This window comes from Scyliorhinus torazame, chromosome 9 (genome assembly GCF_047496885.1).
Source record: "Scyliorhinus torazame isolate Kashiwa2021f chromosome 9, sScyTor2.1, whole genome shotgun sequence".
NCBI classification, from domain to species: domain Eukaryota; kingdom Metazoa; phylum Chordata; class Chondrichthyes; order Carcharhiniformes; family Scyliorhinidae; genus Scyliorhinus; species Scyliorhinus torazame.
Window position 1 is genome coordinate 68,533,500 of NC_092715.1, and position 26,545 is coordinate 68,560,044.

Genomic DNA, 26,545 nt, shown 5'->3' on the forward strand with positions numbered 1-26,545 from the left:
AGCAGAACTACTGATGGGTGGTCATTTAAGGACACGGTTGGACTTGGTCATCCCAAATTTGGCGGGGAGGGTGGAGGCATGGCAGGCCTCCCAGAAGAAACAACACATTTTGCAAAAATTGGACAGATCATTCCATGAAGGGGGCCTGGTCCATGTCAGAAACTTTGCCTCAGGTCCACTATGGTTACCAGGTCAGATCGTGTCTAAGTCGCGGCCAGTTTCACACGTAATGGACTTGGGTGGCAAGACTGTAAGGAAACGCTAAGGCCACGTGAGAAGCCGGGGGACTTCAACCCCAATCTTGGACAGTTGGAGCTGGCGGGTAACCCCAGGGCTCCTGTTGTAGAGCTGGAATGAAGGGGATCCAGGAGTCTCGAGGAGCTCCCATCGTTGATTCAGGATCAAGCTACCCCTGCGAGGTTGATGGACCCGCAGGAACATTCTGCTCAGAGTGACAGCACTGTTACCTCTGAGCTGGAGGAGCCAGTTGGGGGATTAAGACAGTCCTCGAGACCCAGGAAATCTCTTGATATGTTAACACTCTGATGGACTGTTGGACTTTCTTCCCTTTTATTCCTCAGCCTTATGTTGTGTACAATTATTGTATATAGCTTGTTTATACATATGCTATTAGAGGGACTTAAGGGACTTTAAGGGGCATGTCCTCGCAGTCCATGTGACTGGATCAGGGCCTATTGTGTGGGAGCACATGAATGCTGATAAATGAGGGATCAGCGTGGGTCCCTGTACGTAAATTACACTTGTTAATAAACATTTTGTTCTTCATTACTGCCATCTACCTGGCATTGTCTCGAGTCACCACAATGTGAAAGCGTTGAAGGAGTGTGCAGAAACGATTCAGGAGACTGCTTCCAAGGTTGAGAAATATCAGTTATGAAAATAGAATGGAGAAGTTGGAACGGTTTTCCTTGGAGAAGAGAAGGGGTAGAAAAGCTTTGTTGGAAAAATTTAAAATCACAAGGATCTGGTCAGTGGAGATAGGGAGAAATTGGCCCCATTCAGGAAAGAGGAAAGGATTGAGACTGAGAGGGCGCAAATTTGAAATAATTGGCAAAAGAAGCAAAACGACATGCGGAAAAACGTCTTCACACAGCGAATGGTTAAGGTCTGGAATGCACTGCCTGAGACTGTGGTGGAGGAAGGTTCAATCGAGACTTTCAAAAGGGAATTTGACTGTTATCCACAGAAGAAGACTGCAGGTTTACGGGGGAAATGGCACCAGGTGAATTGCTCATTTGGAGAGTTCCTGCAGACTTGATTGGCTGAAAGACCTCCCCACCTGTTCTGTAACAATTTTGTGATTCTGATTTAACATGGAGCCAGCTGCCATAAATTGAGGGCCAACTCAGTCTCATAATCCCTTTGTGCAGCATGGGGAATCAGCCACCTCTTACACTCGGTGAGCACTTAGTCACTGCAGCACGATAAGGTAGGAACAAAGGGGAAACTCGGTGCTAAAGTACAATGTAAGAAACAATATTACTTCTGTAAATAAAATCTGTTATTTGGAATATATTGCGCTTTGAGCCTCATGGTTTCGATAGTCGGGGAAAAGAGCACTGCTTTGTGTAGGTTGCTGCAATCAGATGATATCTGTTGGGGAAAAGAGGTTTACTGTGCTGGGGGAAGTGGGTAGAAGAAGGCTGAAGTGCTTTTACAGCAGCTGATCAGTTGATGAAGATGCTTTCCCATGGCTACATTGGGCGAAATTCTCCGTTATCGGCGCTAAGTCCGCCGATCGGCGCAAAAAACGGCGCAAATCCGACCTGCATCACGCCACCAAAAACGTCGCGAAGTCTCCGGCCCGAAATGGGCTAGCAGCGACATGACGGGATCCGCGCTTGCTCACGTGGTTCACGCCGTGCAGCGTCATACACGCCGCACGGTGTGACGGCTCATAAGGACGAGCTGCTCCTCCCCACCCGACCGGAACACCCGACTGGATGGCCGGCCGCCGTTCAGCCCCGAGGTTCCAGTCACGGGATGTGGAGGCGCTCCTGGACGCGGTGGAGCAGAGGAGGGAGGCCCTGTATCCCGGGCACGGCCGCAGAGTTGCCCCACGCCACAGCCGGCGTCTGTGGAGGGAGGTGGCAGAGGCCGTCACCGCTGTGGCCCTGAAACCATGGACAGGCACCCAGTGCCACAAGAAGGTGAACGACCTCGTCAGAGCAGCCAGGGTGAGCCTCCTCCCCCCCTGCCCGATATCCATATCCCCCTCCCCATATCCCCCCTCCCCCATATACCCCCTCCCCATATCCCCCCTCCCCCATATCCCCCTCCCCCATATCCCCCTCCCCCCATATCCCCCCTCCCCCCATCCCATATCCTCCCTCCCCATATCCCCCATATTCCCCCTCCCCCATATCCCCCCTCCCCATATCCCCCCTCCCCCATATCCCCCCCTCCCCCATATCCCCCCTTCCCCCATACCCCCCCTTCCCCATATCCCCCCTTCCCCCATATCCCCCCTCCCCCAAATCCCCCATATCCCCAAGTGAATCCAGCCCTAACCTTAACCTCTGCAATACACGCGCAACCGATGGCGTGCATTCATATACCTGCCTAACAGTGTTGCCTTTTACCCCTGCCACCACCCCCCACAGGAGAATCGCGCACACAACAATAGGGAGCATGTGAGGACTGGAGGAGGCCCCGCTGATGAGAGGCCACTGACCGAACGCGAGGAAAGGGCCCTGGAACTGGCTGGCGGACCTGAGGACCGGGAGGTTGCTGATGCAGAGGTCGGGGGCGTACTAGCAAGTGAGCCACCGACAGCCCATCCCCATATCCCCCCTCCCCTATATCCCCCTCCCCATATCACCTGATCACTACCTGCGTGTCTAACCATGCATGCTTCGTTGTGTATCGCAGGAGCAAACGTCCAGGCACCCATCCCCGCAGATGCAGACCGCCCGCAGGATGCCCCTCGCACACCTCGGGAGACGGAGAGACCCGGACCCTCCGGCATGCGACGCCCGCAGGATGCCCCTCGCACACCACGGGAGACGGAGAGACCCGGACCCTCCGGCATGCGACGCCCGCAGGATGTCCCTTGGAGACCACGGGAGATGGAGAGACCTGGAGCAACAGGGAGACGACGCCCCCGTCTCGTGCGGGTGCGGCGACGCAGGCGTGTGCCAACCAGCGATGAGAGGGGCAGTCACAGGCCCCCGTCACAGCCGAGCCAGGACACCACTACCCAGGACACCACTACCCAGGACACCACTACCCAGGACACCACTACCCAGGACACCCCTACCCGGGACAGCACTACCCAGGAAGATGAAATACCGGACAGTGACTCAGAGTGGATGGGTGGAGACGAACCCCCACCCCAAAGTGCCATGGACTCAGAGTGGGACGAAGAGCATGACACAACGCCACTGCTGTCACCAACACCCTCCACCATCGCAGAAACACTCACCTCGGTTGGGCACTTTAGTGATGAGGCGTCTGGTACACTCACTGGTGCGCACAACACAGCCGTCCCGGCATAGCAGGTGGAGGTAGGAGCAGCAGAGGGGCCGGGCGGTCGGAGGGCAGCCCAGCCCAAGCGAACATCTGCCGCCCAGATGGATCCCGGGTTCCTGGAGTTACCACACCCACCCATAGATCCGATGCAACCACCGACCCGGAGACGAGCGAAGAGGGTGACGGCCGGCTTGCGGCGGCTGCAGTCGCAGGTGGAGGAGTCCACCCGCGTCCAGGAGCTGGGAGTGGCGCCGGTCATGCGTGCCACCCAGGCCGACACAACACGGGTGGCGTCATCGGTGGAGGCAATGGGTGCGACGGTGTCAGACATGGGGAACGGTTTGCGAGGCCTGGGGCTTTCGTGCAGGCGGCGTCTGTGGCCCAGGACATGTCTGCCCTCTCACAGAAGGCCATGAGCCAGTGCCAGCGCCAGATGGCAGAGGCGCTCAACACCATAGCCCAGTCTCAGCAGGCCATAGCCCAGTCTCAGCAGGCCATGGCCCAGTCTCAGCAGGCCATAGCCCAGTCTCTGCAGGCCATGGCCCAGTCTCAGCAGGCCATAGCCCAGTCTCAGCCGGCCATAGCCCAGTCTCTGCAGGCCATGGCCCAGTCTCTGCAGGCCATGGCCCAGTCTCAGCAGGCCATAGCCCAGTCTCAGCAGGCCATAGCCCAGTCTCTGCAGGCCATAGCCCAGTCTCTGCAGGCCATCGCTGAGGGCATCGGCGCCATTGGCCATGTGCGAGCCAGCGTCGCACAGTCACAGACAGGGTTTGCCAATCCCCTGGGCTCCATGGCTGCAAACCTGCAGACCCCTGTCGATACCAGCACGGGCCTCCAGGACTGGCAGCGCCAGATGTCGGGGGGGCGTCGGATGGCCAGTCCGTTCGCATCCCCCACCCATGTAGAGGCCTGGGGGCCATCGGGCACCCCGAGGGAGGAGGAGGTGCTGTGGTCCGTCCCGGCTCCCCCTGTAGGGGAGGTCCCGGAACACCGCGACACCTCGGACTCCCCCCCTTCCGTCCCAGGTGCATCGGGTGGGCAACGGGCAGGACAGGCTGGCAGCTCGCCATCCCAGTCGCCCGGGCCGCAGCCTGGCCCATCTAGGCCAGGACGCCGCAGGAAACGGCCGCCAAAGGGATCCCGTGTCAGAGGGCAGGAATCACAGGAGTCCACCTCCAGTTCTGCTGTACCGTCTGGGGAACCACCTAGCGTAGTCAAAGGGCCCGTAAGGCCAAACAATTAGACACTGAGTAAGTTGGCACGGGTGCAGGGCACAGATGAGTTTTAGGGGCTAGGGCACGTGCATGAACTCCTTTGATTATTAAAGTCAATGTTACACCTACAGAAGCTGCCTGTGTGCTCTGTCCAAAGCGTGTGCGGGTGTCATGTACGTTGAGCGCAAGTGTGTGTGTGTGAGGGGTGGTCTTACCTCAGCCCCAGGTGAGTCTGCCCCCTTCCCCCTGGGCCGCCATCAACATCCCCCCGGGCAGAGGACGGGACCGTGCGCTGCAGTGTCACAGCCGCATGCAGGGATGGTCCGGGTGGATGGTGGTACTGTGGCCATGGGTCAGACATAGTCCAACGATGTGGAGCCAGGAGCTCATCTCAGGGCAGGTTGTCATCATCCTCCATGGCCTGCAATAGACACACGTCCACCGGCAACTGTGTGGGTGGTGGGTGGGTGGATGGGTGGGGGGTGTGGGTGGTCGGCTGTTGCCATGGTGTGCGGTCTGTGGCCATACTACCCGATTCCCACGCCCATCTAGTCAGTGAAGTGGGCGGCTATCAGCCTGTCCCGTGCCCGCTGGGCCAGCCGGTAACGGTGGACAGCCACCCGCCTGTGTCTAGCCCATCTGCCCTGACCATTGCCCCCATCTCCCTCATCTGGGGAGGACTGTGCCTCTTCCTGCTGCTCCTCCACTCCGCCCTCCTCTGCCTGCGGCACATCGCCCCTCTGCTGGGCTATGTTGTGCAGGACGCAACACACCACAATGATGCGGTCGACCCTATCTGACCGATACTGGAGGGCGCCCCCAGAGAGGTCCAGGCACCTGAAACGCATCTTCAGCACGCCAAAGCACCTCTCTATCACTCCCCTTGTCGCTACATGGGCATCATTGTAGCGGTTCTCCACCTCATTGCGTGGCCTCCGTACAGGCGTCATCAGCCACGATCGCAATGGTTAGCCCCTGTCGCCCAGCAACCAGCCCCTCAGCCGGGGATGGCGTCCCTTGTACATGCCGGTGATGGATGACCGCGACAACACGTATGAGTCGTGTACACTGCCCGGGTAACGGGCGCAGACGTGCAGGATCATCATGCGGTGGTCGCAGACCACCTGTATGTTAATCGAATAGGTCCCCTTCCTATTGGTGAACACGGCCCTGTTATCTGCAGGTGCCCGCACGGCGACGTGCATCCCATCAATCACGCCCTGGACCATGGGGAACCCGGCCACGGCAGAGAAGCCCACGGCCCGGGCATCTTGGCTGGCCCGGTCCACAGGGAAGCGCCATGGCATATAGGGCGTCTGTCACTGCCCGGATGCACCGATGCACCGATGTCTGCGATATGCCGGACAGGTCCCCACCCGGTGCCTGGAATGACCCCGTTGCATAAAAGTTCAGGGCAACCGTAACCTTGACGGACACGGGGAGAGGGTGTCCCCCGCCAGTGCCACGCGGTGACAGGTGTGCCAGCAGGTGGCAGATGTGTGCCACGGTTTCCCGCCTCATCCGGAGTCTCCTCCTGCATTCCCGGTCCGTGAGGTCCTGGTATGACTGCCGGGGCCGGTACACACGGGGCGCCCTCGGGTGCCTCCGTTGCCGTGGGGCCGGAACGTCCTCCTCCCCCTCCTCGTCCTGTCGCTCAGGTGTCCCTCCAGCCTGGGCGGCTGCCGCCTGCCCCTCTGCGGCAGCCTGCGCCGCCTCTCTGGCACGCTTCTCCTCCTCCTCCTCCTCATCCAGGGCAACATGGTCATTAGCGGCTGCCGCCACGGCGGCCAACATCGCTGGATGATCGGAAAACATGACGGCCTGGTGGGGGGGGGGGGGGGAGGGGGGGGAGGGAACGACAACATGTCATCATTGCCCATACCCCCTCCTCCCCCCAGCCAGGTGGCATGGACCGCAAGGGTCCAACTGTTGGAGGCTGGCACCTGGCCAGGTGGACCAACTCACTTGCCCTCGCATCCCCCCTCCCCGGCAACGGACCCCCCCATCCCCCTCTCCGGCACGGACCCCCCCATCCCCCTCCCCAGCACGGACCCCATCCTCCTCCCCGGCACGGACCCCCCCATCCCCCACCCCGGCACGGACCCCCCCATCCCCATCCCCCTCCCCGGCACGGACCCCATCCTCCTCCCCGGCACGGACCACCCCATCCCCCTCCCTGGCACGGACCCCATCCTCCTCCTCCCCGGCACTGACCCCCCCATCCCCCACCCCGGCACGGACCCCACCCCCCCCCCTCCCCGGCACGGACCCCATCCCCCCCCTCCCCGGCACGGACCCCACCCTCCTCCCCGGCACGGACCCCGTCCCCCCATCCTCCTCCTCAGCACGGACCCCGTCCCCCCATCCTCCTCCCCGGCACGGACCCCGTCCCCCCATCCCCCTCCCCGGCACGGACCCCGTCCCCCCATCCCCCTCCCCGGCACGGACCCCGTCCCCCCCATCCCCCTCCCCGGCACGGAACCCCCATCCCCCTCCCCGGCACGGACCCCATCCTCCTCCTCCCCGGCACGGACCCCATCCTCCTCCCCGGCACGTACCCCGTCACTCCATCCTCCTCCCCGGCACGGACCCCCCCCATCCCCCTCCCCGGCATGGACCCCATCCTCCTCCTCCCCGGCACGGACTCCCCCATCCTCCTCCCTGGCACGGACCCCCCATCCTCCTCCCCGGCACGGACCCCGTCCCCCCATCCTCCTCCCCGGCACGGACCCCCCCATCCTCCTCCCCGGCACGGTCCCCGTCCCCCCATCCCCCTCCCCGGCACGGACCCCGTCCTCCCATCCCCCTCCCCAGCACAGACCCCCCCATCCCCCTCCCCGTCACGGACCCCCCCATCCCCCTCCCCGGCACGGACCCCATCCTCCTCCTCCCCGGCACGGACCCCCCCATCCCCCCTCCCCGGCACGGACCCCATCCTCCTCCCCGGCACAGACCCCGTCCCCTCATCCTCCTCCCCGGCACGGACCCCCCCATCCTCCTTCCCGGCACGGACCCCCCCATCCTCCTCCCCGGCACGGACCCCGTCCCCCCATCCCCCTCCCCGGCACGGACCCTCCCACCCCCCTCCCCGGCACGGACCCCATCCCCCTCCCCGGCACGGACCCCGTCCCCCCATCCCCCTCCCGGCACGACCCCGTCCCGCCACCCCCCTCCCCGGCACGGACCCCGTCCCCCCATCCCCCTCCCCGGCATGGACCCCCCCATCCCCCTCCCCGGCACGGACCCCATCCTCCTCCCCGGCACTGACCCCCCCTCCCGGCACTCCCCCGGAGCCCAGCCCACTCTAACCACCCCCCCCGCCGCACACACACACACACAACCCTACACACACCTCTCCCCACACATTCAGACTGCAGCCACGCCATCGCCTGCCCAGCGGCCAACCCCCCAGGCCGTCACCCACCTCCTCGCTGGTCGGCGTGAACCTGGAGCACAGGTTGACGCCGATTAAAAGGAGGTTTGATTTACGTCGACGTGACCGGTCATCACGTCGACGGGACTTCGGCCCATCCGGACGGGAGAATATCGGCAGGCCCAAAATCGGCTGCCTTGCGCCCACCCGTGACATTCTCCGACGTCTGCGGCGCCATTAACGCCCCGCCGACTTTTCTCCCTTCGGAGGCTTCGGCGGGCGACGGGGGCGGAATTCACGGCGGCCAACGGTCATTCTCCGACCCGCTGGGGGGTTCGGAGAATGACGCCCATTATCTGCATACTGGAGTCATGTTGACAATGGCCGGGCGGCCAGTTTTCTGAGTAAGCTCACCCACAAGTTTCAACTGCATAACGAAGCTTAGTGAATGAGGTTGGAGTGATGTTGGTTTTGGACTGAAAGCAGTGTCGCTGAATAGTTTCCTGTCTGTTTTGTGGGCTATCTTCATGCCTGTGGGTAGTTTTTCGGAGGTGAGGCGCAGTATTGCAGTGAGGAAAATTGGACTAATCTGTTCCCTGTAAGAACACTATTCACAACGCCCTGCTCTTGTTTGGCCTTGTTCTGCACTGTAACCAATCACAATTTGTCGTCGTACCATCTGTCAATGTACTTCGATTCTTCTTTTGTCTACCATGTACATACTGTGTACGTTTCCTTGGCCGCAGAAAAATACTTTTCATTGTACTTTGGTGCATGTGACAATAACTATCAATCAATCAATCAATCAATCAAAATGGAGGAGATGATTGGTACCAATGGCACAGACTTGTTTGACTCCAGTCTTCACTGAGATAGGTGGTTCTGTTGGTGAGGATGTCATTGCGGAGTCGGCCGAGGATGGTGACAAATTTCTGAGGGCAGGCAGATTTGAGGGGGGATATTCCATTTTCATTGGTGGATCAGCAAAGAAAGTATTGATATGCAACCAAGATCTGTGGCCATTTAGGTTATAGGCATCAGTGTGTTGGATGAATTGAAGTTTAGGGTGAAATGAGGATGATATCGGACAGCAGGAGAATTTTGAAATAGTCAAATAAAGTAATTACAAAGGCATGAAGATGGTGGGAGATGAACTGAGTAGTGGGGATGGGTGCGACAGAGATCTTTATGATAGAGAGGATGTGGGGTGAAGATCAAATAGGATCAGTAAACAGTCTGGTTTAACTGAAAATAATAGGTAGAGAAAGCGTTAGAATTGATGGCTACTGCGCAGGACTTTTGTGTCAGGGGCTGAAGGCAAAGCCTTTAACCTTTCCCCTTTGGATTTCGGCGGGAGCGGTGCGCAAGTGATTTCTGGGAGGTAAGTTTTTCCTTTAAAAACACTTACCTAGTCCCGTTTCTGTTTTATTTTTTTATTTTTATTTTTTAATACAAGGCAGGAACCGGAAGTTCGACCTGCGGACTTCTGGGAAGGCCCCCCCCCCCCTCTCCCCCCCCACCAATAAATCCTGGTGGAGAGGAAACCCGAGACACTACATGTGTAGTGTCTCCCACCCACCCTCCTCCTCTAACCTAATAATAAGATCCATTGCTGTGAGGTAAGTGCCATATTATATTATTATTATTAGCATTATTATATTATATTATTAGCATTGCGCAAGTCAAGGAGACACAGCCTGAGTGAGAGAGATACAGACAGTGAGAATTTGGTAGTTTGGTGCAGTGAGGTAACCAGGAAAGGTAAGTGGTTAATCTAATTGTGCTGTTTTTCAGTTAAAAGTGCAGTGTAGATTAGTGTCTGATTGGCTGAAGCTGCCCCCACCATAAACTTAAATTAAACTAATTAATTAATTAGTGATGGCTGGTCAGGTGATGTGCTTGAGCTGCTTGATGTGGGAGCTGGCAGATCCCATTGCGAGCTGCAGCGACCACATCTACAGTAAGTGTTGGCTGCTCGAAGAGCTCTGGCTCAGAGTTGATGAGCTGGAGTCTGAGCTTCAAACACTGAGGCACATCCGGGAGCGGGAGACTTGCCTGGACACTGTGTTTCAGGAGGCAGTCACACCTGTCAGAGTAAGTAGTTTAAATCCTGCCAGTGGCCAGGGACAGCAGAGTGTGACTGCAAGTCAGGCAGGTAAAGGGAACCAGCAGTCAGGAACTCAGGAGCCTCAGCCCTTGACTCTGTCCAACAGGTATGAGGCACTTGCTCCCTGTGTGGATGGCGAACAGGGTTGCAGGAAGGATGAGTCAGCTGACCAAGGCGCCATGGTTCAGCAGGCCATTCAAGGGGAGGGAGTAAATAGGCAAGTTGTAGTTGTAGGGGATTCTATTATCAGGGGGATAGATAGTATCCTTTGTGAGCCGGATAAAGAGTCCCGCATGGTATGTTGCCTGCCCGGTGCTAGGGTGCAGGACATCTCTGACCGGCTTGAAAGGATACTGGAGAGGGAGGGGGAGGATCCAGTTGTTGTGGTCCATGTCGGTACCAACAACATAGGCAAGTCTAGGAAAGAGGACCTGTTTAGAGATTATAAAGAGCTAGGATTTAAATTAAAAAGCAGGTCCTCAAGGGTCATAATCTCCGGATTACTGCCCGAGCCACGTGCAAATTGGCATAGGGAGGCAAGAATAAGGGAAGTTAACACGTGGCTGAAAGAGTGGTGTGGGAATGAGGGGTTCCTTTTCATGGGACACTGGCATCAGTTTTGGGACGGGGGGACCTATACCGTTGGGATGGTCTCCACCTGAACCGAGCTGGGACCAGTGTTCTGGCGAAAAGAGTAAATAGGGTGGTCAATAGGACTTTAAACTAAAGATTGGGTGTTATGTAATGAGCCAGACTTGATTAAAGATCTTAAAGTAAGGGAGCACTTAGGAGGCAGTGATCATAATATGGTCGAATTCAATCTCCAATTTGAAAGAAAGAAGGTAGAATCAGATGTAAAGGTGTTACAGTTAAATAAAGGTAACTACAGGGGCATGAGGGAGGAACTGACGAAAATCGACTGGGAGCAGAGCCTAGTGGGAAAGACAGTAGAACAGCAATGGCAGGAGTTTCTGGGAGTAATTGAGGACACAGTACAGAGGTTCATCCCAAAGAAAAGAAAGGTTATCAGAGGGGGGATTAGGCAGCCATGGCTGACAAAGGAAGTTAGGGAATGCATCAAAGCAAAAGAGAAAGCCTATAATGTGGCAAAGAGTAGTGGGAAGTCAGAAGATTGGGAAGACTACAAAAACAATCAGAGGGTAACAAAGAGAGAAATAAGGAAAGAGAGGATCAAATTTGAAGGTAGGCTAGCCAGTAACATTAGGAATGATAGTAAAAGTTTCTTTAAATACATTAAAAACAAACGGGAGGCAAAAGTTGACATTGGGCCGCTCCAAAATGACGCTGGTAATTTTGTGATGGGAGACAAGGAAATAGCTGAGGAACTGAATAAGTACTTTGCGTCAGTCTTCACAGTAGAAGACATGAGTAATATCCCAACAATTCTGGAGAGTCAGGGGGCAGAGTTGAATATGGTAGCCATCACAAAGGAAAAAGTGCTAGAGAAACTAAGAGGTCTAAAAATTGATAAATCTCCGGGCCCAGATGGGCTACATTCTAGAGTTCTAAAGGAGATAGGTGAAGAAATAGTGGAGGCGTTAGTTATGATCTTTCAAAAGTCACTGGAGTCAGGGAAAGTCCCAGAGGATTGGAAAATCGCTGTTGTAACCTCCCTGTTCAAGAAGGGAACAAGGAAAAAGATGGAAAATTATAGGCCAATTAGCCTAACCTCGGTTGTTGGCAAGATTCTAGAATCCATTGTTAAGGATGAGATTTCTAAATTCTTGGAAGTGCAGGGTCGGATTAGGACAAGTCAGCATGGATTTAGTAAGGGGAGGTCGTGCCTGACAAACCTGTTAGAGTTCTTTGAAGAGATAGCAAATAGGTTAGACCAAGGAGAGCCAATGGATGTTATCTATCTTGACTTCCAAAAGGCCTTTGATAAGGTGCCTCACGGGAGACTGCTGAGTAAAATAAGGGCCCATGGTATTCGAGGCAAAGTACTAACATGGGATAAAAGGTTATTTTTCGGAATGGCAACCGGTGACGAGTGGTGTCCCGCAGGGTTCAGTGTTGGGGCCACAGCTGTTCTCTTTATATATTAATGATCCAGATGACGGGACTGGGGGCATTCTGGCTAAGTTTGCCGATGATACAAAGATAGGTGGAGGGGCTGGTAGTATGGAGGAGGTGGGGAGGCTGCAGAAAGATTTAGACAGTTTAGGAGAGTGGTCCAAGAAATGGCTGATGAAATTCAACGTGGGCAAGTGCGAGGTCTTGCACTTTGGAAAAAAGAATTGAGGCATGGACTATTTTCTAAACGGTGACAAAATTCATAATGCTGAAGTGCAAAGGGACTTGGGAGTCCTAGTCCAGGATTCTCTAAAGGTAAACTTGCAGGTTGAGTCCGTAATTAAGAAAGCAAATGCAATGTTGTCATTCATCTCAAGAGGCTTGGAATATAAAAGCAGGGATGTACTTCTGAAGCTTTATAAAGCATTAGTTAGGCCCCATTTAGAATACTGTGAGCAATTTTGGGCCCCACACCTCAGGAAGGACATACTGGCACTGGAGCGGGTCCAGCGGAGATTCACACGGATGATCCCAGGAATGGTAGGCCTAACATACGATGAACGTCTGAGGATCCTGGGATTATATTCATTGGAGTTTAGGAGGTTGAGGGGAGATCTAATAGAAACTTACAAGATAATGAATGGCTTAGATAGGGTGGATGTAGGGAAGTTGTTTCCATTAGCAGGGGAGACTAGGACCCGGGGGCACAGCCTTAGAATAAAAGGGAGTCACTTTAGAACAGAGATGAGGGGAAATTTCTTCAGCCAGAGAGTGGTGGGTCTGTGGAATTCATTGCCACAGAGGGCGGTGGAGGCCGGGACGTTGAATGTCTTTAAGACAGAAGTTGATAAATTCTTGATTTCTCGAGGAATTAAGGGCTATGGAGAGAGAGCGGGTAAATGGAGTTGAAATCAGCCATGATTGAATGGTGGAGTGGACTCGATGGGCCGAATGGCCTTACTTCCCCTCCTATGTCTTATGGTCTTATAGTATTCTGCTGGAGGAGAGTCTGGTTATTCCAGACTGATATCTGACAAGTAATGTGGAGTGCAGGAGCAATAGAGGAGTCAATGTAAGAAGGCAAGGCCTGCCTTCTCTGTGACCCTCCTCTGGCCATACAACCAGCTCCAAAGCTTCCAGTTGCTCTGACTTTTACTTCTTGTACATCACTTTCACCATTTTGATATGTAAACTGTTAGCTGGATGATTTATGACATTTGGCGACCATGATTTCAGAGGCCTAGCCGCCATGTTCAAGATCCCTGGCTGAACCTCTCCATTACCTGATAAATTACCAAATTTATCATTCTTCATTACCTTTGCATCTGTGACTTGCCACCTGTTTTCGCTTAGATGTCTGTGAAAGGTCTTGAGGCATTATTAGCATCTCCTAAGTGTCCCTGGTCATGTCAGATACCTCTGCTCAATTACTCTGCCAGCCTCAGTTTCTGGTCCGATACATATTCAGCAGGGCAAGGCATTTTCCCTTGTCCAGCCTGCTGGACGATGGGTCCTTCTCCTTCTCAGTTGCCTGATTACCAGGATCAACACAACATTGTCTACTCCATCCATGACACACTTGTACTCGTCTCTACGGAAACACTAAATAGAAACATAAAGGAACGAGGGAGTCATTGTGAAGCCATGGGTTGCTTTCATCCCAACCAACAAATCATCAATTCATGCTCTGGAGTGCTAGTACTGTCTTCTGGATCAACAGCAGGACACTCATTCCCCCAAACACCCATACCCCCAAACACCCATACCCCCAAACACCCATACCCCCAAACACCCATACCCCCAAACACCCATACCCCCAAACACCCATACCCCCAAACACCCATACCCCCAAACACCCATACCCCCAAACACCCATACCCCCAAACACCCATACCCCCAAACACCCATACCCCCAAACACCCATACCCCCAAACACACATACCCCCAAACACACATACCCCCAAACACACATACCCCCAAACACACATACCCCCAAACACACATACCCCCAAACACACATACCCCCAAACACACATACCCCCAAACACACATACCCCCAAACACACATACCCCCAAACACACATACCCCCAAACACACATACCCCCAAACACACATACCCCCAAACACCCATACCCCCAAACACCCATACCCCCAAACACCCATACCCCCAAACACCCATACCCCCCAAGCACCCATACCCCCCAAGCACCCATACCCCCAAGCACCCATACCCCCAACACCCATACCCCCAACAGTCATACCCCCAAACACCCATACCCCCAAACACCCATACCCCCAAACACCCATACCCCCAAACACCCATACCCCCAAACACCCATACCCCCAAACACCCATACCCCCAAACACCCATACCCCCAAACATCCTTATCCCCAAACACCCATACCCCCAAACATCCATATCCCCAAACACCCATACCCCCAAACACCCATACCCCAAACATCCATATCCCCAAACACCCATACCCCCAAATACCCATACCCCCAAACACCCATACCCCCAAACACCCATACCCCCAAACACCCATACCCCCAAACACCCATACCCCCAAACACCCATACCCCCAAATACCCATACCCCCAAACCCCCAAACAACCATACACCCATACCACCAAACACCCATACCCCCAAACACCCATACCCCCAAACACCCATACCCCCAAACACCCATACCCCCAAACACCCATATCCCCAAACACCCATACCCCCAAACACCCATACCCCCAAACACCCATACCCCCAAACACCCATATCCCCAAACACCCATATCCCTAAACACCCATATCCCTAAACACCCATATCCCCAAACCCTCATACCCCCAAACCCTCATACCCCCAAACACCCATACCCCCAAACACCCATACCCCCAAACACCCATACCCCCAAACACCCATACCCCCAAACAACCATACACCCATACCCCCAACACCCATACCCCCAAATACCCATACCCCTAAACAACCATACACCCATACCCCCAAACACCCATACCTCCAAACACCCATACCCTCAAACACCCATACCCCCAAACACCCATATCCCCAAACCCCCAAACACAAGTGCTTTGACACAGGGGCTTCTCTCTGGCTGAGATTTTCCAGGTGAGAGAATCCTCAGTTGGGGCACTGTCAGACTGGTATCCTTTGATTTACAAATTAGCCCCCACATGCACTCATGTTATGAGAGTACTGGGTTAGGGTGGGGTGCTATTCAAATCCTGAACTTGACAGCTGAAACATTTAAATATCTTTGGGCCATTAGGCAGATGCATTTTGGCCCATTGTCCCCTTTTCAGTTGGTTGTTTCTGACACTTAGGACTGCCTGGGAGAGGGACAAAGGGGCTTTGGAAGCCAGTCCCAAAATGGCCCCAGTTGGGTTTATAATCTTGCAAGAATGCACAAAATAAGTTTGGATGCCACATTCCCTAAATTGGCATTAGACTGTTCCTGACATGTCCCAGTTATGCCTTCCTCTCCATTTACAAGAGCAGAGGCAAGTAGGGTACACCTTCAATTGGCCCACAACTTCAGTGGTCGACTGTCAGCCTCCTTCCTCCTCCTCTAATCCTTTATTCTATCCTGATAGTTGTTAATATCTCTGTTCCCCCCCCCCCCACTCCACCCGGATCGTTTGATGTTGATGTCCCAATGTCCCATGTAGACATGGGGCGAAATTCTCCGTAATCGGCGCGATGTCCGCCGACCGGCGCCAAAAACGGCGCAAATCAGTCCGGCATCACGCCGCCCCAAAGGTGCGGAATCCTCCGCATCTTGAGTGGCCGAGCCCTAACCTTGAGGGGCTAGGCCCGCGCCGGACTGATTTCCGCCCCGCCAGCTGGCGGGAAAGGCCTTTGGTGCCCCGCCAGCTGGCGCGGAAATGACATTGCCGGGCAGCGCATGCGCAGAAGCGTCAGCGGCCGCTCACGGCATCCCCGCACATGCGCAGTGGAGGGGGTCTCTTCCGCCTCCGCCATGGTGGAGACCGTGACGAAGGCGGAAGGAAAAGAGTGCCCCCACGGCACAGGCCCGCCTGCGGTTGGTGGGCCCCGATCGCAGGCCAGGCCACCGTGGGGGCACCCATCGGGGCCAGATCGCCCCGCGCCCCCCCCCCCCCCCCAGGACCCCGGAGCCCGCCCGCGCCGCCTTGTCCCGCCGATAAGAGAGGTGGTTTAATCCACGCCGACGGACAGGCATTCTAGCAGCAGGACTTCGGCCCATCCGGGCCGGAGAAACGCCGTGGGGGGCCCGCCAACCGGCGCGGCGCGATTCCTGTCCCTGCTGAATCTCCGGTGCCGGAGAATTCGGCAACCTGCGGGATTCACGCTAGCCCCCGGCGATTCTCCGACCCGGCGGGGGTCAGAGAATCTCGCCCCAGATCCTTCCCAATTTGAGGCCCATTGTACTGTGACTTACTGAGAGTCCTCCCACTTCCCATGAGACCATCTAGTGCTCCTCCACCTCTCCCACCTGCAATATTGCCTGTTTCCCCTCTGCAGATGCGTCTCCTGACTGTGACTGTGCCACCTGCGGCCCGGTATCAAGCGACCACATTTTAGGACTGACATGTGGGAGGCACTGACCAGGGCATAACCGACACAGGACAGACAAGCCTTCTTGGACTCGGTCTAGGACAGACGTGGCAAGCACAGGCCTCTAAATTGTGGCACGTGGCACAGGACTGACTATACTTTCTGGCCCCGACTAATTTCCACGCACTGTAACACACACACACACCACCACCACCACCACCTCAGTCATGCTTCTCTGTGCTCTCGTCCCTTGTTATGCACCCATCGATTATGTGCCTCAATGCACTCTTTCCCCCTGGCTCCATTGGCACTCCCCTCCCATCCCCAGTCAACCCTCCCACTGGTCTTGTATGGTAGGCCTTGGCTCTGAAGGATGGGAGATATGTGGTCCCGGGATCGGATCCAGAGAGTCTATCAATATCACGATGTCCAGGGACACCATGGTGTAAATACAACTATGGAAAGAATTAAAATGTTATGTTGGTGGCCCAAAGTAGATGGAGATGTAAAGCATTATGTGGAAAATTGCCTGATTTGTGCCCAAAATAATCCAGACCATTATGCTATGAAAAGAGCTTAGACAAGTCAGGCCGTTAAATGGGCCATGGATGGATTTACAAATAAACTATGTGGGCCCCTTGTCATCATGTCAGGGGGAGGAGGTTACAAATCATTTTTGTCATCATTGATATCTTTAGTAAATGGATTGAAACATTCCCTACCAGGACGAACATGACAAAAGTGACAGCCAATGTACTGGTACAGCAGGTGTTAACTAAATGGGAACTTCCTCGCAACATTGAATCAGACCAAGGAACTCATCCCACTCCCCAGGTGATGTAGAATGTAAAGGTCCTATTCGGAATAAAACAGAAATTCCACATCGCCTACCCCCTGCAGTATAGTGGAAAGAATGAAACTAACTTTGAAAAACATGATTCGGAAAACTGTCCAACAAAATTACTTGAAATTGATGTAGTTCTGCCCTCTTTTCTTTTTTTTGAAAAATATTTTGAGGGCATTTATATATATATATACATCAAACACAACCATAAAAAAGCAAGCAAACAGGAATCCATGCCCTTTTTTCTAATGATCGTACAAAATACCATATCCAACTCAACAGGTTTCATGCCCCATGGCCTGATGACAGGATCTCCCGTGAGATGGGCAGAACCCTTGTTGGATTAGATATGTCAGAGCCAGAACTGAAGCTGTCAGCCATGAAAAGTGATAATATCCAACCCGCCCATATGGCCGATGCATATAAAATGGGTTAGAAAAAGAAGGGCAGCAAAGCATATTTCGATGGGAGGGTAAACCCTGTAGAGTATGAGATTGGGAAAACAGTCATGCTCCAAATTCACCAACCTGGACTGTTTCTGTCCCCTAAATACAGTGAGCCACATTTTATAGTAGACAACGCAAGACCCTTGGTTTACAAAGTTTTATTAGACTCTGGTAAGACCGGGTGGTACCATGTAAACCAGTTAAAGCTATTCAACCCTCAGGGCAATCAGCAGCACCATATGTTGCTGGATGCGGGTGAGGGAGACGCAATTCCACCCCCCGCTCCTCTCCTAGCAGAGAATGGAGCACCAGCGAGCGCTGCCGCTAGCTCTGATCAGACAACAGGCTTGCAGAAACGCTGAATGACAAAGTCTCGAAGGAGGTCTCAGATTATGAACCCCCCACCGCTCTCCCCCCGCCCACCCAGGTTGTGAGAGAAGAAAATAGGGAAATGGGAGACGATTAGTCCAACAAGATCCCAGTGATGAAGAAATTTGGGCCAATTGGCTAGCAAGGTTGACACTGTAAATAAGAGCACATACTCTCTTGATCTCAATAATAGGTTCGAAAAAATGGACTGGGAAACAAAAATTGAGAATGGTAACAAAACAAGCAAAATGTATATTAGGAAATTAAACAAAACGTGAAACAAGAAACTGAGGAAAATTAAGAAACAAATCAAGCAGGATTAGATATTATGAAAAAACTGAAAGGCCATGCAAAACTGATTAACCAGATAATAAAAGAGAGGGCTAATGATTCAGACCAGAATCAGAATCTAATTCTTTGCAGTAATTATGGAAATTGGATGACAGAACAATTGAGGGGAAATTTGGAAGAAGTGAATAAAGGATTAGTGCCATCATAAGAACATAAGAACATAAGAACTAGGAGCAGGAGTAGGCCATCTGGCCCCTCGAGCCTGCTCCACCATTCAATGAGATCATGGCTGATCTTTTGTGGACTCAGCTCCACTTTCCGGCCCGAACACCATAACCCTTAATCCGTTTATTCTTCAAAAAACTATCTATCTTTATCTTAAAAACATTTAATGAAGGAGCCTCTACTGCTTCACTGGGCAAGGAATTCCATAGATTCACAACCCTTTGGGTGAAGAAGTTCCTCCTAAACTCAGTCCTAAATCTACTTCCCCTTATTTTGAGGCTATGCCCCCTAGTTCTGCTTTCACCCGCCAGTGGAAACAACCTGCCCGTATCTATCCTATCTATTCCCTTCATAATTTTATATGTTTCTATAAGATCCCCCCTCATCCTTCCAAATTCCAACGAGTACAGTCCCAGTCTACTCAACCTCTCCTCGTAATCCAACCCCTTCAGCTCTGGGATTAACCTAGTGAATCTCCTCTGCACACCCTCCAGCGCCAGTACGTCCTTTCTCAAGTAAGGAGACCAAAACTGAACACAATACTCCAGGTGTGGCCTCACTAACACCTTATACAATTGCAGCATAACCTCCCTAGTCTTAAACTCCATCCCTCTAGCAATGAAGGACAAAATTCCATTTGCCTTCTTAATCACCTGTTGCACCTGAAAACCAACTTTCTGCGACTCATGCACTAGCACACCCAGGTCTCTCTGCACAGCAGCATGTTTTAATATTTTATCATTTAAATAATAATCCCTTTTGCTGTTATTCCTACCAAAATGGATAACCTCACATTTGTCAACATTGTATTCCATCTGCCAGACCCTAGCCCATTCACTTAGCCTATCCAAATCCCTCTGCAGACTTCCAGTATCCTCTGCACTTTTTGCTTTACCACTTATCTTAGTGTCGTCTGCAAACTTGGACACATTGCCCTTGGTCCCCAACTCCAAATCATCTATGTAAATTGTGAACAGTTGTGGGCCCAACACTGATCCCTGAGGGACACCACTAGCTACTGATCGCCAACCAGAGAAACACCCATTAATCCCCACTCTTTGCTTTCTATTAATTAACCCATCCTCTATCCATGCTACTACTTTCCCCTTAATGCCATGCATCTTTATCTTATGCAACAACCTTTTGTGTGGCACCTTGTCAAAGGCTTTCTGGAAATCCAGATATACCACATCCATTGGCTCCCCGTTATCTACCGCACTGTTAATGTCCTCAAAAAATTCCTCTAAATTAGTTAGGCACGACCTGCCCTTTATGAACCCATGCTGCGTCTGTCCAATGGGACAATTTCCATCCAGATGCTTCGCTATTTCTTCCTTGATGATAGATTCCAGCATCTTCCCTACTACTGAAGTTAAGCTCACTGGCCTATAATTACCCACTTTCTGCCTACCTCCTTTTTTAAACAGTGGTGTTACGTTTGCTAATTTCCAATCCGCTGGGACCACCTCAGAGTCTAGTGAATTTTGGTAAATTATCACTAGTGCATTTGCAATTTCCCTAGCCATCTCTTTTAGCACTCTGGGATGCATTCCATCAGGGCCAGGAGACTTGTCTACCTTTAGCCCCATTAGCTTGCCCATCACTACCTCCTTGGTGATATCAATCCTCTCAAGGTCCTCACCTGTCATAGCCTCATTTCCATCAGTCACTGGCATGTTATTTGTGTCTTCCACTGTGAAGACCAACCCAAAAAACCTGTTCAGTTCCTCAGCCATTTCCTCATCTCCCATTATTAAATCTCCCTTCTCATCCTCTAAAGGACCAATATTTACCTTAGCCACTCTTTTTGTTTTATGTATTTGTAGAAATTTTTACTATCTGTTTTTATATTCTGAGCAAGTTTACTCTCATAATCTATCTTACTCTTTATAGCTTTTTTAGTAGCTTTCTGTTGCCCCCTAAAGATTTCCCAGTCCTCTAGTCTCCCACTGATCTTTGCTACTTTGTATGTTTTTTCCTTCAATTTGATACTCTACCTTATTTCCTGAGATATCCACGGTCGATTTTCCCTCTTTTTACCGTCCTTCCTTTTTGTTGATATAAACCTTTGCTGGGCACTGTGAAAAATCACTTGGAAGGTTCTCCACTGTTCCTCAACTGTTTCACCATAAAGTCTTTGCTCCCAGTCTACCTTAGCTAGTTCTTCGCTCATCCCATTGTAATCTCCTTTGTTTAAGCACAAAACACTCGTGCTTGATTTTACCTTCTCACCCAATGAAAATCGCTTATTATCACAAGTAGGCTTCAAATGAAGTTACTGTGAAAAGCCCCTAGTCACCACATTCCGGCGCCTGTTCAGGGAGGCTGGTACGGGAATTGAACCGCGCTGCTGGCCTGCCTCGGTCTGCTTTAAAAGCCAGCTCTTTAGCCCTGTGCTAAACCAGCCCCTGTACAAATCATGGATTAGTAACGAGCAGTAAAAACTTTGACCAATAGGGGCATTAACCTGAAAATTATGGAGTGCCAGTTTAGACCGCTAACTAAAGACTCTTTTTTAATATGAAGTGCTCAATTCTTTTTTTTCCAATTAAGGGGCAATTTAGCATGGCCAATCCACCTACCTGCACATCTTCTGGGTTGTGGGGGTGAGACCAACACAGACATGGAGAGAATGTGAAAACTCCACAGCGACAGTGGCCCAGGGCCGGGGATCGAACCCGGGTACTCGGCGCCATGAGGCAACAGTGCTAACCACTGCGCCACCATGCCATCCGCTCTCAAAGTTTGGTTCAATGAAGAATGTAAGAAATCAGTGGAGAAGCAATAGGGGTGGCATTAGGAATTCCCATCATCCTACCTGATGAATCTGGGATGAGGGTCTTTGAGGTAGAAAACACTGGGATCATCCAGCATGATGTGTGAATGGAACACAAAGATATATATCCGGTAGAATGGAATAAAACATTGTAGGAACTATGCTGTACAAATTTCAGCAAGCCAGCAAAATTATAACCTGTTCATATCCAATATACCACTCCAATAAATGTAGATTTGAGACAAATGAAATTGTAACTTGTACCCTAGACGTTAGAGCCCTCAGAGATCACAAGGATCGCATGTGTGGGTAAAGGAGTATATTGTGTTGCCACCTCACTGAGGAGACATTGGTATGGGACCAGAATATGCCGTGTGGAGAAATCCACATTCTGCATAAAACCCCAGGTTTCAGCTAGAATTGGGAAACTGAGTTGGTTGGATTGGATTTGTTTATTGTCACGTGTACCGAGGCACAGTGAATAGTATTTTTCTGCGAGCAGCTCAACAGATCATTAAGTACATGAGAAGAAAAGGAAATAAAAGAAAATACATAATAGGGCAACACAAGGTATACAATGTAACTACATAAGCACCAGCATCAGATGAAGCATACAGGGGTGTAGTGTTAGTGAGGTCAGTCCATAAGAGGGTCATTTAGGAGTCTGGTAACAGCAGGTAAGAAGCTGTTTTTGAGTCTGTTTGTGCGTGTTCTCAGACTTCTGTATCTCCTGGAAGAAATTGGAGGAGTGAGTAAGCCGGGTGGGAGGGGTCTTTGATTATGCTGTCCACTTTCCCCAGGCAGCGGGAGGTGTAGATGGAGTCAATGGATGGGAGGCAGGTTTGTGTGATGGACTGAGCTGTGTTCACGACTCTCTGAAGTTTCTTGCGGTCCTGGGCCGAGCAGTTGCCATACCAGGCTGTGATGCAGCCAGATAGGATGCTTTCTATGGTGCATCTGTAAAAGTTGGTAAGAGTTAATGTGGACATGCTGAATTTCCTTAGTTTCCTGAAGAAGTATAGGTGCTGTTGTGCTTTCTTGGTGGTAGCGTCGACGTGGGTGGACCAGGACAGATTTTTGGAGATGTGCACCCCTAGGAATTTGAAACTACTAACCATCTCCACTTCGGCCCCATTGATGCTGACAGGGGTGTGTACAGTACTTTGCTTCCTGAAGTCAATGACCAACTCTTTAGTTTTGCTGGCATTGAGGGATAGATTGTTGTCGCTGCACCACTCCACTAGGTTCTCAATCTCCCTCCTGTATTCTGACTCGTCGTTATTCGAGATCCGGCCCACTATGGTCATATCGTCAGCAAACTTGTAGATGGAGTTGGAACCAAATTTTGCCACGCAGTCGTGTGTGTACAGGGAGTAGAGTAGGGGGCTAAGTATGCAGCCTTGCGGGGCTCCGGTATTGAGGACTATTGTGAAGGAGGTGTTGTTGTTCATTCTTACTTATTGTGGTCTGTGTGTCAGAAAGTCGAGGATCCAGTTGCAGAGTGGGGAGCCAAGTCCTAGGTTTTGGAGCTTTGATATGAGCTTGGCTGGGATTATGGTGTTGAAGGCGGAGCTGTAGTCAATAAATAGGAGTCTGATGTAGGAGTTCTTGTTGTCGAGATGCTCTAGGGATGGGTGTAGGGCCAGGGAAATGGCGTCTGCTGTGGACCGGTTGCGGTGGTATGCGAATTGCAGTGGATCAAGGCGTTCTAAGAGTATGGAGGTGATGCGCTTCATGACCAACCTCTCAAAGCACTTCATTACGACTGAAGTCAGGGCCAACGGACGGTAGTCATTGAGGCACGTTGCCTGGTTCTTCTTTGGCACCGGTATGATGGTGGTCTTATTGAAGCAGGTGGGGACCTTGGAGTGGAGTAGGGACAGGTTAAATATGTCGCCGAACATCTCTGCCAGCTGGTCCGCGCAGGCTCGGAGTGCACGACCAGGGGTCCCGTCCGGGCCCGTCGCCTTCCGAGGGTTCACTTTCAGGAAGGCCGATCTGACTTCGGTGGGTATGGGTGAGTTATGGGCTGCTGGGGCACTCGACAGCGGATTGTTGGTTACCTGCTCGAACCGAGCATAGAATGCATTGAGTTCATCGGGGAGGGGTGCGCTGCTGCCGGAGATACTGCTCGGCTTCACTTTGTAGCCCGTTGTGTTGTTTAGTCCTTGCCACAACCGCCGAGAGTCTGTCTGTGACTCTAGCTTGGTTTGATATTCTCTCTTGGCATCTCGGATGGCTTTGTGGAGGTCGTACCTGGATTTCCTGTATAGATCAGGGTCGTCTGACTTGAATGCCTCAGACCTGTCCTTCAGTAGGGAGTCAATCTCGCGATTGAGCCATGGTTTCCGGTTGGGGAACGTACGTACTGTTTTCTTTGGCACGCAGTCATCCACATATTTGCTGATGGAGTCTGTGACGGTGGTGGCATACTCATTTAAGTTGGGCGCTGAGTTCTTAAATATAGACCAGTCCACTGTCTCTAAGCAGTCCCGTAAGAGCTCTTCTGTCTCCTCGGACCAGCACTGCACAACCTTCTTAGCTGGATTCTCCCGCTTGAGTATCTGCTTGTATGCCGGGAGAAGGAGCACCGTCTTATGGTCTGATTTCCCAAAGTGCGGTCGGGGGATGGAATGGTAGGTGCCCTTGATTTTTGAAGTGGTCAAGAGTGCTGTCATCCCTGGTGGGACAGGAGATGTGCTGGTGGAATTTTGGCAGTACACTCTTGAGATTGGCCTTGTTGAAGTCACCAGCCACGATGAACAAGGCCTCCGGGTGTTCTGTTTCGTAGTTGTTTATAACTGTTTTTGTAGTTCGTCCAGCGCCTTCCTCACTTCTGCCTGGGGTGGGATGTAGATCGCTGTGATAATGGCTGAAGTGAACTCCCCTATGGGCGGCACTTCATGGTCAGGTATTCCAGGTTCGGGGAGCAGTCGGTCGCCAGGGTCGCCACATCCAAGCACCAGGAGGAGTTGATGAGGAGGCAAACCCCTCCACCCTTTGCTTTGCCTGATGATGCGGTGAGGTCTGCCCAGTGAATTGAGAAGCCTTCAGGTTGTATGGCACAGTCCGGTGAGGCAGGGGTGAGCCATGTCTCTGTGAAACAGAGCACACAGCAGTCTCTTACTTCCCTCTGAGAGGTAAGTCTGGAGTTAAGTTCATCCAGCTTGTTTTCGATCGCTTGGACGTTTGCCAGGAGTATGCTGGGGAGAGGGGTCTTGAAACAGAGTTCCTTCAGTCTAACCTGCAGACCGCTGCATTTCCCTCGCTTCCTCAGTCGGCGGCTGCAGCTGGATGTTCCTGGGATTCGATGTGAGAAGTCTGACCTTGTGGAAGGTAGGTTGTTGCGTCTGGCGGGGACCAGGGCGCTGGTTACGTTTCCGGGGTCGCGTCTGGCAGGGTCTCGGGTGCTGGTTGAGGTAGAGGTGTTGCTGGGGGGGGGATATTTGTGATCCGGACGGGTCCCGGTGTTCTGCGGGCACGGGAATATTTTGCAGCACTTTCGGGTCCTCGCGCGGGGTCTCCACCATTTCAGGGGTCCTGAGTCGTGGGCTGGAGCTTCCTGAGGCAGGCTGGGCTGGGTCCTGTGGTCTGTTCCCTCCTTGGGCACTCCTGGGGTCGGGTCTTGAAGCAGGCCCGGTCAGGCCTCCATGTGGATTTTTCTTTCTTCCGTCTCCCGGTAGGTAGGATTGCTGGGCGGGCCTCTCCGGGTCGGGTCACTGGGTGGGCCTCTCGGGGTCAAGTTGGGCCTGGTCTCGTCGTAGGTGGTCGAGTCGGGAACTCCGGGCACTGGGCCGGGCGATCTGGGGGCTGGCGTCGGTTGTTAGGCCGGGTTGGGAGCTCCGAGGTCTGGGTCAGCTCCAAATCGAGGTCAGGGCTTCACTCCCGGGTTGGGCCTGATCCACCTCCAGGTCGTGGAGGTCATGTCGGGTCAGGTCAAAAGGACTCCACGGGCCTCGGAGGATGTTCAAACCTGCAAGAAAAGATAAAAGAGAGAGGTTAGTAATAATGTTAGTCTTAAAATTAAATTTTAAAAGATTGTAAGTTAAGTCTGTGAGGAGTCTGCACATCCTCCCCGTGTCTGCGTGGGTTTCCTCCGGGTGCTCCGGTTTCCTCCCACAGTCCAAAGATGTGCAGGTTAGGTGGATTGGCCATGATAAATTGCCCTTAGTGTCCAAAATTGCCCTTAGTGTTGGGTGGGGTTACTCGGTTATGGGGATAGGGTGGCGGTGTTGACCTTGGGTAGGGTGCTCTTTCCAAGAGCCGGTGCAGACTCGATGGGCTGAATGGCCTCCTTCTGCACTGTATATTCTATGATTCTATGAAGTAAAAAGTGGTTCCGATGGTTGATATTCATAAACGAAAACAAAAGCAAATTGATGACACGAAAGAAATTGAATCTGAACTTCCATACATGGAAACATACATAGATACACAGAAAATAGAAGGAGGAGGCGGGCTTTCGGCCCTTTGAGCCTGCTCCGCCATTCAATAGGATCATGCTGATCGATTTAAGGATTATTGGGCAAAATATGTGACAAATATGCAACTGTTGCCAGAAACTTTAAGAAATATTAAAAAGTGCCTTAAATATGTTTATATAACATATCAGAAGGTATTACAAGAAGTAAGTGTAATCAAAACCGACATAAATAAAATGAAGGGGCTTTTAACAAGGTCTGACACAACAGATTACTATGTAAAGTTAAAGCGCATGGGATTGCGGGTAGTGTCTTGAGATGGATAGAAAGCTGGTTAGCAGACAGGGAGAAAAAAGTTGAAATAAATGGGTCTTTTTCCAATTGGCAGGCAGTGACTCGTGGG

The 26,545-nt window shown here is 52.4% G+C and overlaps 1 protein-coding gene across 2 annotated transcripts in view; it reads right to left on the reverse strand.

The window, feature by feature from the left end:
- Window positions 1-22,156: 22,156 nt before the first annotated feature.
- The window catches only part of LOC140429278 (uncharacterized), a 41,909-nt gene continuing 37,520 nt past the window's right edge, over window positions 22,157-26,545 (reverse strand). For both annotated transcript variants that reach the window (XM_072516071.1, XM_072516069.1), the window contains one exon: window positions 22,157-25,694. In XM_072516071.1, coding sequence (XP_072372172.1) covers window positions 23,179-24,399 — 1,221 coding nt within the window. In that variant the 5' untranslated portion in view covers window positions 24,400-25,694 and the 3' untranslated portion in view covers window positions 22,157-23,178. The remainder of the gene's footprint in view (window positions 25,695-26,545) is intronic.